The 12,605-nt window shown below is 38.7% G+C and overlaps 1 protein-coding gene across 1 annotated transcript in view; it reads left to right on the forward strand.

The window, feature by feature from the left end:
* Positions 1-12,605, forward strand: part of pkhd1l1.1 (PKHD1 like 1, tandem duplicate 1) — a 64,792-nt gene that overhangs the window by 12,945 nt on the left and 39,242 nt on the right. The window contains exons 22-34 of the mRNA XM_088601921.1: positions 1,006-1,130; positions 1,755-1,918; positions 2,504-2,676; positions 2,886-3,033; positions 4,568-4,722; positions 6,210-6,332; positions 6,817-6,922; positions 7,095-7,202; positions 7,557-7,721; positions 8,107-8,228; positions 8,684-8,816; positions 10,851-11,043; positions 12,135-12,277. Of these exons, the coding sequence (XP_088458047.1) occupies positions 1,006-1,130; positions 1,755-1,918; positions 2,504-2,676; positions 2,886-3,033; positions 4,568-4,722; positions 6,210-6,332; positions 6,817-6,922; positions 7,095-7,202; positions 7,557-7,721; positions 8,107-8,228; positions 8,684-8,816; positions 10,851-11,043; positions 12,135-12,277 (1,858 nt within the window). The remainder of the gene's footprint in view (positions 1-1,005; positions 1,131-1,754; positions 1,919-2,503; positions 2,677-2,885; positions 3,034-4,567; positions 4,723-6,209; positions 6,333-6,816; positions 6,923-7,094; positions 7,203-7,556; positions 7,722-8,106; positions 8,229-8,683; positions 8,817-10,850; positions 11,044-12,134; positions 12,278-12,605) is intronic.

The following is a 12,605-nucleotide window of genomic DNA, read 5'->3' on the forward strand; positions in this document are numbered from 1 at the left end:
ATGATACCAGCATCAATTGTTCCTGTGAAATCAACAATTCACTCAAAGCCTCCCCTATTTGGACTATTATAAGAGCTTTGATTTGTTTTAACACAGTTTTGATTGAGGTGAAAATAATCTTTCACCCAACTACTCATTGTTCTGCACAATGCAAATTATCATGATTACCAGTATCTGAAAAGGCTATAATATCTGTAAAATATCACTATATGATAGTGATTATCTTCATAGAGAAGAAAAACATTAAATTAAAAGAACAGAGGGAAGGCCATCAAGAAGTTCACATCTTAAGGAGGTTTTTATATTACGAACTTCATTACTGTGTAACTCTGCCTGTGCTTATGCACGCCGGTGTGCTTCCAACTATAAAATCTGCTACGATTTCATTTTTAACACAGTGTGATTCTGATGGAGAGTGTTTAAAATAAGTATTTAAAATATTGCTAGAAATTAAACCTTAATTGCTTTACAATACTACAGCCTTATGTACAATGTAAATGAAATATCCACATTCTGTGTTTTTCCTTTGTCAGAGCATTTTTTAGGATCAATAATCTATAAATTAATATCTCCTGACACTGGCATAATGTTTTTTGTGAAAGAAAGATATGAACTAGGAAATATTTTAAGTTGAATGAATACTAAATACTACTAAAAATCTTTTTTTTTCCTAATGAATTTTTAAATAGAAATATAGTATGTTTAAAGAATTGTTGAAGACACTGTATAACTATACAGTATTTCTGCGCTATATCCCAGCTACAACTAGATCGGCATATTAGTCAGCACTTTAAAGGCTTTCTAAAACTCAGGCTTTTATACTCTTGTTTTTAGTTTTTTATTGCTTAATTGTTAAACGCCCTGAAATTATGTTTCAGGAACTCTGCAGTATAAAATAAACATTATTGCTATTAGATTGTTAGCCATTATAATTTAATAGCTACAGGTGGTATGCACACTAGTAAAAACATTTAGTGCCTAATTTTTACGTTATTCATTTTACAGTTCTGCTTCGCATATAAAGGATATCTAATGAATTACATTGGGATTCAGTTTTCCTACCAAAACAATATAAATGTAGTAATTTCCACTTCATCCAATATAGACACCATCTTTGTCTCAGGAGCTGGGTAAGTAATCACATACTGTATGTCCATCCTGAATGTGGAAGTTTAAACTTCGGAAGCACATTTTTCTTTATTGTGTACTTGTGTGCTATAGGAGTTTTTAGACATAGTGTGAGATATGAACCCATGTATTTCATACTGTGTTTTGACACAGCTATAGTGAAGATAACGAAATAAAATAGTTAATATCCTACATTCCTTTTGCAAACAGTGTCCGGAAAACAATTGTGATCTCTAAAAATGTGGCCTAAACTAGGAGTTACCTAAACTAACTCTCACCATTTCTGTTGCTATAGACAGCGCTGTCTGTCTTGAGTCTTAGATTTTCAATAATATTACTTTAATGTAGCAGCTGCACAAAGATCTGTAGTCACTGCTGCGGAATATAGTATTGGGAAAAAATGGACAAAATACGGTAATAGGTAGATCTCTTAAATTAAAACTATTATTATTATTATTATTATTACTATTATTATTATTATCATCATCATCATCATCATCATCATCATCATCAGAATTTCATGATTGTAATGTTGTTTAAGTTAACTTAATAGCACTTTTAACTTTTTCAAGATTTTATTGACGTATCATTTAAATGAAATTTGTTTTTTCTTTGACAATTCATAGCTGGCAGTACACGTGTGTTGATTTGCTTTCTGCCTTGCAAAAATCATTCCCTGGGACTAACTATATGCTACAGTCACTGCTACTGTACAAGGCAACACCAAACCAAGATTTCTATGTGGATGTTGTTTACATTGGAAGAATGCCCACAACAGAAAACAATAATGGTATATTTTTAAAATAATTATTACCTGAACTCGCACTTTGTCTAACCAAACTGAACTCTCTTTTGACTTTGTACTTTGTATCTTTGGAGGTACAATGAAATAAGGGCCTGTACATCTGAAAGACAGAAGTATCAATTAACCTCAGTAAAAAATGACAACATCCATAATATCGTCAGTCTTTCCAGAAGGACCATTAACCCCTATCACAGGGTTTGTGATTGTTTTCTGGTGACTTTAAATCACCAGCACCTGTGTCAAGTTTTAAATTGGTGAAATTTACTAAAACTTCCTGACCTTTTTTTCTCTCGGGTTAAGCTACTGGACTGTATTCTTCAAGCACTGCAGTTACCACGCCCTTTAAAACGGAGCCTTCAGAATATTCACCAGTTCAGAATCTGACAGAAAAATCTGTCAAAATGTAACAGTCCTGACTATATAGCTGGGAAACTAAAAATTGTAATTGTGCATGAATTTTAAGACATTTCATTTAAATACACGCAATGAAATCGTAATGTGTTAATGCGATACTATACAGTACGTCTAATTATTAAGAGAATCCTTGTTTGGATCGTTTATTTTAAACAGATGTTATTACACTGAGAAGACCCCCAGCCTTGGCAAGCAGAGGTGTTTTTGTACAGGAAATCATGGTGAACAAAATCCAGAAATTAGACGCTTCACAGTGGAGATATGAAGTTACAGTGACCCCTTACAGCTGCGGATATGACTTTCCTCTCATGCGTATTGCATTTGCACAGGTGGGTGTGTAGTAGAGATAATATCCCGTATACAAACTTTTGCATGGGAAAACAACAAATTGACACCAGAACTAATATTTTACTAGCAATTGACTGAAAAATGTTGAAAAAGAAAAGGCTAAGGAAATCGAATTAAAAGAGCCTGTTGAAAAAGGATCAAGCCAGGTGACGCAAGTAAAGCCATTCTGAAATGTTTTGGTCCTTAACAGGCGGTTTCAAACAGCAGTGACGAAGGAGTCATGTATGGAGGCCCCAGCTGGACAGAAGGGGTAGGCATCCAGGTGACAAGAACGCAGAGGGCCAGCCCTCCAGTGTCGGGCACCTTTGATGTGGAGTTCTCCGGGAAGCAGATTAAAGGTAAATAAATCCCAGTAGCCTGCTTTCAAGGCAGACAAATGTGATGCTAGCACTTACCTTGCGAGGTACCTGTTTTTCAGGCAGTGTGTCCAGCAATGCAGTGTATTCCAACAATTTAACACACCAAAATATTCCTGAAATCCTTCGCACATATCAGCAGTGTGTGTGCCTGGTCAGTACTTGGATAAAAGGCCTCTAGGGAAAACCTGCGTACTGCTGTATGTGGCGTCGGTGGACCAGTAGCTGGTACTCTTCCCCCGGACCACTATTTTTACACCAATACCCCAGTATAGCGAGAGGGGGATATCATGTTGTAGCAAATCTTGCGAACCCACTTGATTCCCCGTTGATGAATCTGGTGTGGCAGTTTCCCACGTTTGCAGCCGATCTGCGTTGTAGTGAGGCTTCTGGTGCTTTAAGCTTGCCTTGTACAGTATCCAATGTACAATGCATCTGATACAAGCATAATTGCAAGCAATTATAATTATAAAAATCAATCATATGGCTAAAAGACTGTTGCTGAGTATGCAGTGATACGTGGGGCAGTGGGATATCTGGACGCAGGACGAAGATTATTCAAAGCACACAGCACCTAAACACATTGCTTTACTGTATTAAGCTATTTCACAGAAGTGAAGTAAGAAGTGCTGACAACCAAAGGCTACCAAACGTCAGTTGGCGCAACTTCTTGACTCTCTCTCTGACTCTCTCTCTAAATGCAAATACGCAGCTAATCTGCCCAAACACAAAATTCATTGTTTTTTTTCCCCCCGAAATAGCACAAAACTGTCTTTTTGGACCTTCTCTCCCCTTTACTGTTTCTGCTGCCTCACATTCCCCTTTCCCTGATGTTGGTTGTCCTCCTGAAGTTGTTTCTCACTTGTCTTTCTTCTCTTTTTAGCTGCCACACTTCTGTCAGACCTCCCTCAGGTTCCTCAGGGTGTGGTTTTTCTGGGGCTCCTGTAGATCACAGCACACACCTGTGTTTCTCTTCCTTTTTCACCCTATTCTCCTGACCTCCAGCCCTTGTTGCAGTAGGAGCTGCTTAGGGAGAAGTGGTGGAATGTCATTTCCTGTCATCTCTCCTATCTTCTCCTTTTGCGTCAAGAGGTAATGCCACATCTGACTGCATCTCTACTCCTCAGGATACCGCAGTACTAATTAAACTCCTGCGAAAGAAAATACCCACTAATATTTCAATTCAATTCAAGCTTTCTTGTCTCAAAGGGGGAAATTTGTTTGGCAGCCAAGTCCAACACAACAATCCAACAAAAAAAGCATCATCAACAAAGAGTTCAGGACAAGAAATATTTAAATATGTTTTTATTTAAATAAAAGATCTAGAAATAAAGAATGGGGGATAAATATTGAGTCAGTTTCTATTATATATGAATATTTGGGACATATGGTTTAGTCATCTGTAGTGCTTATGTTAATTACTTATTTATTATTGTATGGACTAAATTATTTAGAAATGAGGATCAGGCAACTGGAAAATGAAGTACAATGCATGTTTTCTCTTAAACCACGCCAGGCCTGCCAGTGGACGTGTCAGAGTCGGACCTGCAGTATGCGTTGCAGGGCATTCCAGAGATGGGGCAAATCCGTGTCAGCCGATGGGGAGACTGCCGAGGATATGGATGGAGAGTGGTCTGGGTCTCCAACCCCGGAGACCAGCCACTCATTCAGGTTCATACTCTTTTCTGAGGGGAATGTTGACTCCTGGTGACTCTTTGTCTATGCTGTACAGGCACGAGCGTTAGGGCTCTACAGGCACGAGCGTTAGGGCTGTACAGGCACGAGCGTTAGGGCTCTGCAGGCACGAGCGTTAGGGCTGTACAGGCACGAGCGTTAGGGCTATACAGGCACGAGGGTTAGGGCTCTACAGGCACGAGCGTTAGGGCTCTACAGGCACCAGGGTTAGGGCTGTACAGGCATGAGCGTTAGGGGTCTACAGGCACGAGGGTTAGGGCTCTACAGGCACGAGCGTTAGGGCTGTACAGGCACGAGCGTTAGGGCTCTACAGGCACGAGCGTTAGGGCTCTGCAGGCACGAGTGTTAGGGCTGTACAGGCACGAGCATTAGGGCTCTACAGGCACGAGCGTTAGGGCTCTACAGGCACGAGGGTTAGGGCTCTACAGGCACAAGGGTTAGGGCTCTACAGGCACCAGGGTTAGGGCTGTACAGGCACCAGGGTTAGGGTTGTTTGTGGAATAACCTGTTGCGTACACACAGACTAGAGACACAAATTCAGGAAAATGGTTTACTCATTAGAGGCAGATGAGGAAACAACTTTCTTTTAAGCTCTGAATCTGTTCTGTTCTCCCTGGCTAGTCAGTTCCAGTCCCATAGGCAACTGTAGTAGATTGTTCTCATAATGAAGGTGGCCTCTTATAGATTTAGTTTTTTTCATTTAAACCTTATTTAAAGGCATGAGTCAGTTTTTGAAAAATACCCTTTTCATTTGGAGTGGAACCAATGACGCTTAAGTTCAGAGGCCAGTACCCTGGAAGAATGTATTCTGTGTGAGTGAAGGCTAGGGTGGCTGACCTGGGCTGTGGAATTGCCCGAAATTAAGACATAAGGTCAAGATATATATCAGAGTAAAATCTGCATTGAAGAAACACAGGCTTTTAATTTGAGAACAACAAATATTTTTTTCTATATACAGTATATAAATCTGCAAATTGTGCTTTAGTCCTTTTTTTCCTGTGGAAAACTGGTTCAACAGTTTAGGTTTTCATAGGTCAATGGACATTGTAAATATTTGTTTTTCACTAATGGTTTGAGCTGACCAGTTCAGCTATACCATTCTGTAACAGTGTACTGTAATATGTGTGGCTCAGGATTTACAAAATCTGTAAATGATAAAACATTAATTAATGCAGTCAATTGCACACCTTGCAATTGACTGCATTCCCATCCAATCTATTATCAAAATATTATACACTGGATTATATTATTTTACATGTGTGTAGACAGGTGTTTCGACATTTTAAAGGTGTTTTGTCAGAAAAAATAATAATTTCTTACATTTCTTACGTTATTCTTAATATGATTATTAATATTCCATGAACTAGTGCAAGGTGACTGTTCTCCATAGGAATGAAATGTGCCAGAGTGTACGGTATTTTTACATTTGTATAAATGTTAGTCCTTCCTGCTCCTCCAAACAGATTAACAGCTCATGTATCGATGGGATAACCTGCAGAATAAACTCTTACGTTGAACAAGAAGGAGGGACTTTTAAAAGCAGCATTTTGGGTGATTTTCTGCATGTGCCTGAGACCAAGCCACAGGTATGTCACAGAAATATAATGGAATACTGTATAGTGAACCTTAGAATGTAACAGATACTGTAAAAAGAAAAACTTTGAAAAAAGTGTGACGTGCCCCCATATTTTCCCACAATATGAAATTGTATGGAACTACTTCAATGGAAATTGTTTTTAAACCAGAATGTTGTGTAAAATAAAAAGCTTGATATTTTTCAGGAATTGAATCCAGGTGTTGCAAAGCAGCAATACTAACTGCTGCGCCACCATGCTACCTTCTTGCATTTTCTATTCTTTTACTTATTCTGTATTTTATCTACTTATTGTAGTATTGGTTGCATGAGGTAACCCTTGACAAGGGTGTCAGCTAAATGGGGTGGTAATTCTGCTAATAAAGTTCAGTAAATGCTCTGTGCATTTTATATACATCTCACAAGTCGAATGCACTTTGCACATAAGATAGGAAATTATTAAGGATGCTGAAAGCCTTTCTGTAACCCTCTTGCAGGTCCAGGTTTACATCAATGGCATCATGTCAAAGTGCACTGGCAACTGTGGGTTTCAGTGGACCTCCGCAAAGACTCCCGTTGTTTCAGGGATCAGCCCAACACAAGGTGATTCCGCTGCATTTGCAATATAAAGGGGCCGACTGCCAGTCCAAATCAAACAGATCTGTCTTTAAGCAAGTGGTAGAAGGTGGCTAGGACAGTTTGCAATACGAATTTATGCCGTATTACATAGCAATGCACAAATACATTCTCAAAGACAAAGTTCTGTTTCTTTCAGGATCGTATGCTCAGGGGACAGTCCTGACAATCACAGGCTCTGGCTTCGCCAGTGAAAACGCTTCTGTTTCAGTAGGCGATGTTCAGTGCCCCATCCTGGAGGTCAACACTGTGAACTCTGGGAGATCCCAAGCAAGCAACAGTCTATTGATGAAAATTGCTGTTTGTTTTCCACATGCAGAGGTCTGATGAAATTGAACCATTTGGTGTGAAAATTATTCAACTAAAATGTTATCACAGAAAATAACGCAGCTGATATATTTTCTTTTGCCATAGTGAATGGATTTCTAGCATATACACATGCTGTATATAATGTTCTGAACTGAGATGTAGCTGTGCTGGTGTGTCTTTTTGTTCAAGACTGTTTATTTTACGATATAAAAACTCCATCTGAAAAATAGATGTCAAATTTCTCTTCCACTCCTTTTTTCTCCCTTCAGTAATGTTTGTTTCTGTGTCGCAGGCACCAGCATCACCTGTAAAGTTGGAAATGCAAGTGCTGGCACCTACCAAGTCTATGTCAGCTTTGTAAAACTGGGTTTCACTCAAAACACTGGAGGTGCTGTGTTTAATTTCACCGTTAACATGGGGATCTTTAACTACTCACCTCTTGCTGGCAGTGTTGCAGGTAAATGTATTTCCAATATGAGCTTTTCTGGAGCTGGCCTGTTCATTCTTCATACAACTGCTAGGCAGGGCAGAGTTTGCTTTCTGAATGTTCTTGTCCTTTCTGATGACATTGATGTCCTTTGCCAGAGTAGAGCATCTAAAAACCTGTAGTTCCTATACATTTCTCAGTGAAATCTGAAGAATAAATGTACTTTGGCTGAAAATGATAAAAACCTGTTTTGTAGCAAATAGGCGGAAACATTTTTTTTTTAATGCTGGTAAAATGAAGAAGTCCAAATTCTATTTAGGCTTGGAATATTAATGATCTGCTCTACCTAGGAACTGTGATCAGTTCAATTTTTATGCACCTTCTTTTGACTACCAGTGGCATTTTTATTTATCAGGAGGAACTGTGCTCACAGTGTCAGGATATGGATTCAGCAATGCGACACAGGTTCTGATTGGCTCCAGCGCTTGTTCTGTCATATATGTGTCCTTGGATGAAGTGAAGTGTAGAACACCACCTGTAAGTATAGATTTCTGAGATACATTTAATCATTTCCAATTAAAATTATCCTAAATCATAAAGTCAAACATGATCACCAGGTGTTGGAGAATTAAATGTAGTTTTCAATAAAAAAATATGTAGCCATCATATTAGAGATACAAAACAACAGTTCTGTCTTATTTTAATCTCTGTATGGTCTAGTGACAAAAGTCTGAAAGTGACATGGGTTGGATTTTCAGAATCCATTACAACTGATAAGGAAAACAGAAGAGAGAAAGATTTTCCAGAATATTCTGACTTGAATACTACTAGCTGTGAAAGCTTGTGATCTCTACTTTATATTAACCTTCCAGGACTTCTAGAACTGTGTACTTTATCAGCATTCAACATTTTGTAATAACTTTGTAAGTATAGAGAGCATAGGTCTGGTCCATGTCTTAAATTGAAGTTAACTCCAAATACTTTAACCACAGGGAACACCTGGTAACGTCACTGTGCTTTTCAAAACTAATGAAATAAATGCATCAGCCAGTGATCCCTTCAACTACGATGAGTTTCTGACACCTTCAATTACAGATTTAAGTTTGCAGACCACCAATGTAATGGGTAAGTTCATTAATGTATACACTAGCTATACTGATCAGACCAGTAAAGTATTGCTTAAGGACATTATTTGTGTTTGTTTCACTGGTAGGCCTTCATTTTGGCACCACTGTGCTTAATATTTGTTTTAAACTATATCAAGCCACATAGAAGACTTCCTCATGCTTAATTATGCTTGTCAGGATATTATGTTTCATGTCATTTAACCCACAGTTGAATAATACATCTGTTTCAGCTGGTTAACACTAAATACAGAACACAAGCCCATGTGGAAAACGTTCAGAAACTTAATGGGAAGCATAAGGACATTACTTACACTGACAATCCCGTGCCAACTTGTGATATCGTGCTGGAACAGTGCCAAACCGATGTTCGAAATCAAAATCCATTGAAGCCTTAGGGATTTATCTGACATGACAGATTCATGCTCTTTTGCACGAGATGGAAATAATATGTAATTCATGACACCATCTCAATAATTTGGTGGAAATCTGATGGGGGTCCATCAATTAGCAGGCTGCTAAAAACTCAGTCTGGGTTGAATGGCATCTCATAGTTTCACGCTGTGCCGTTGTCGTGGGGCTTTGAGTCAATGACTCAACATGCTAGAAGAACTTCAGAAATGTTAGAAGGGAGAAGATTCTATTCAGCCTTCGTAGCTTGTTTAGTAGCTAGAGTAAGTGATCCATGGTTCTTATTCTCGAAAGACACCATTGTTTCAAGAGCAGAGTGAGAAGAATCAGAGTTATTGTGTTTGGCCTGAGGGGAGCAAACCCCTATTCCTCTTGTTTATTATTTAACTGTAGGCTCTTAGAAGGAACCTTTGAGAAGAGCTGAGCCTTACAGCCCATATTGTGTACGCACATGTTCTTTCTTTGCAAATGGTCATTACAGACTCCAAAAACAATTGCCTTATTGTCTATTTGTCTCATGGCAACCACAAACACAAACTATAATAGATGCATTCTGGCCATGTGGTGAGAGGGAATATGATATGTTAATTTGCTGTCATTCTCATACACAGGTTTAATAGACAGTTCATACAGTAAATACTGAACACGTCTGCATTACGGGAATAACATAAAATTCTAAGAGAAAACTTAGTGGGCTTTCTTCATAGTTACTTCAAAATCATATTACAAATGAAGACTTTATCTTCTCAAGGGTTCTTTTGCAGGTTGAAGTAATTTGTTTTGGTGATTTGTTTTTATCGTTTTTGCTATAACTTGTTACGGCATTTTGTCTGGCTTTTTGCTCAGAGGAAATGGTTCCACCATCCTTCTACAGTATATTAACATTTATACATGGGAAGTATGTAGCAGGTGCTGTGTATTATCTCAGCAGCACAGCTGTTTTTTTCTCTTATGTAAATGGCATGATCTGTAGGACAATAAATCAAAGAGGTTAGTTGTTGTGAAACCTGAACAGGGCCTTGGTCTAGACTGCTATTTCCCTGAAACGTCTTATTCAGCAAAACGTCGTGTACAGGCAATGTGAGTACTAATGGCATTTTTGCTCTTAATATGAGTGATTAATTCTGATTAAAAGTGGTAACTTTGTCCTACATACTGTAGTGAAAAGATCATAGAAAGGTTTCAAGAAGAAGAGGGTGTTTGGCCCATGCAGCTTATTTTGATGCTCATTGTTAATTGATCCAAGGATCTTATAGAGCTGCTTATTCAAATAATTGATGGTATCGGCTTTGACTACATAACTGGGTAGCTTGTTTCACCCTTTGGTCAAAAAGTGACTTATGATCTCAATTTTAAATGCACTCCTCCTTATTTGGGTACACCTGTTCATATTGGTTTGCTGATTTTGAAGTCTTTAGGGATAACCTTGTCAGTATCTTTGAGATGTTTGAATATGTGAACCAGTTCCATCAGAAATCATCTCTGTTGAAGCCCAAAACGATTTAGTTAATTAATTAAAATGTTCGCAAGAAGTGAAAATGGTGATTTTGGGGGGAATTTCTGTGATATATGGTATAGGCAAATGATTAAATGTTTCATTATATGTTTTGTATTTTATTTTTAGGAAATGCAAGTCTTTCCATTATGGGGATCAATTTCCAGGATGACGCAAACGGCAGTTCTGTCTTTATTGGAGATAAGGAATGCAAAATACTTGAATGGACTTCTGACAACATCACCTGTTCTCTACCAAGGCATCCACCTGGGATATATAATATTTATGTGCAAGTTGGAAACTGGGGTTATGCCAGTGTGAGGTAAGGTATTGTCCGAAATACACTGATCATAGCTCTGTGAAGGTGGCCCCACCTTCAAACAGCACAAACAATAAATCCCATGCACTTGTGTTCTGTTTGTGCTACTGCGTTAAAAAGTACGATTTGTTCTGCTTTCGTTCCCAAGATATAGCGTCTTCTTTTTTGACGGGATGTGATGTTACTCAGTCCCCCTTACAATGGTGACGAAGAGCCACGTGACACCCCGGAAAAAAAGGGAGCTATACCTCGGAAAGAAAGCACCTCAGACACTAATTTCAGTTACTCAAACCAGTACAAAGAGAGCACAAACACATGCAGTGGGTTTCAGTGTCTGTGCTTTTTTTAGAGAGGCGAACTTCATGGAGTCGCAGTATAGATAGTTAAGCCTCATCAGTGAGAGCTGGTTGTTGCACAGGTTAGGAGGTGAATTAAGCTGTTGAATGAAAATCAGAAGCCAGGTGAAAATCAAATGCAGAAAGAGACAACTGCCCTGCTGATCAAGAAGAGAACAATTCTTTTTTGTCATCAGTATGTTGCAACATTGAATCACTGTTTAGTGCAGACCGCCCTTAAGGATGTAAGCAAGTGTGGCACAGATATCCAAAGCTACAAAATGAAAAATGATAAACATTCTGTATAACAGGCAGCTTAATGGGGAAGTTTGAGAGTGATGCTTTGGGCAGGACTGTCTAATCCAGCAGGCACATGCTTGTCTAGACTATATCAGGTGAATGGTATGGAATTCCATAATACAGGGCTTGATACCTGGTTGTATAAATGATGTGTTGCAGAGAATGAGCTTATATTGCTTCCAGTGGTGTCCACTTGCACTACTAGCCTGTGACTTTCACAGTACGTCCATACACCCAGTGCTGGTCAATACATTAATGACAAACGTTAATCATTGAATTTATTTTTTTTAGACCGTACAAAGTGGAAAAAGCGGTGCAAACAAGCAGACCCCACATAAGTGGGAAAATGCGAAGAAGAAGTTAATCATTGAAATTAATTGACCTGCAATGTCATGCTTCTTAAACACGCCAAACTGGTTTCTAAACATTTTTTTCTCTTTATGTTTTTTTATGTTACAGTGATGGAGTGAATGCTTCTATAGAATACGTCTTGAAGGTTACCGAGGTCTCTCCATTGCATGGCTCTCTTTATGGGGGCACAAAAGTCACAGTGACTGGCTCAGGTTTCAGTCCTGTGACAGATGACATCCAGATCTCTATGGGTAAGACTGCTCTTTCCTGTGTTTGCTGCTGTGAGCAGGTTTTTAACATGGTCTAAAATATAGACCCGCCAGACCTGTATTTCAAATTTATGAAGTGATGTAAAGAGCATGTTGGTGCCTCATTACTGTGAATCAAAAACAAAACAGTTTAGATCATTTGTTTTCTGTACGGTACATAACAACACATTATATTTCTTGCACCAGAAAAAGCTTAGGGAACATCATTGAAGAGCTTTACGACATTTGTTCAGTGCCTGAGCCTGCTCTCAACTTACTATAAAGCATCTCCCTTTTTCCTTCCCATTGTGGAGAAACAGCACAAAGTTTC

The sequence above is a fragment of the Lepisosteus platostomus genome, chromosome 12 (genome assembly GCF_059453375.1).
Source record: "Lepisosteus platostomus isolate fLepPlt1 chromosome 12, fLepPlt1.hap1, whole genome shotgun sequence".
NCBI lineage: Eukaryota > Metazoa > Chordata > Actinopteri > Semionotiformes > Lepisosteidae > Lepisosteus > Lepisosteus platostomus.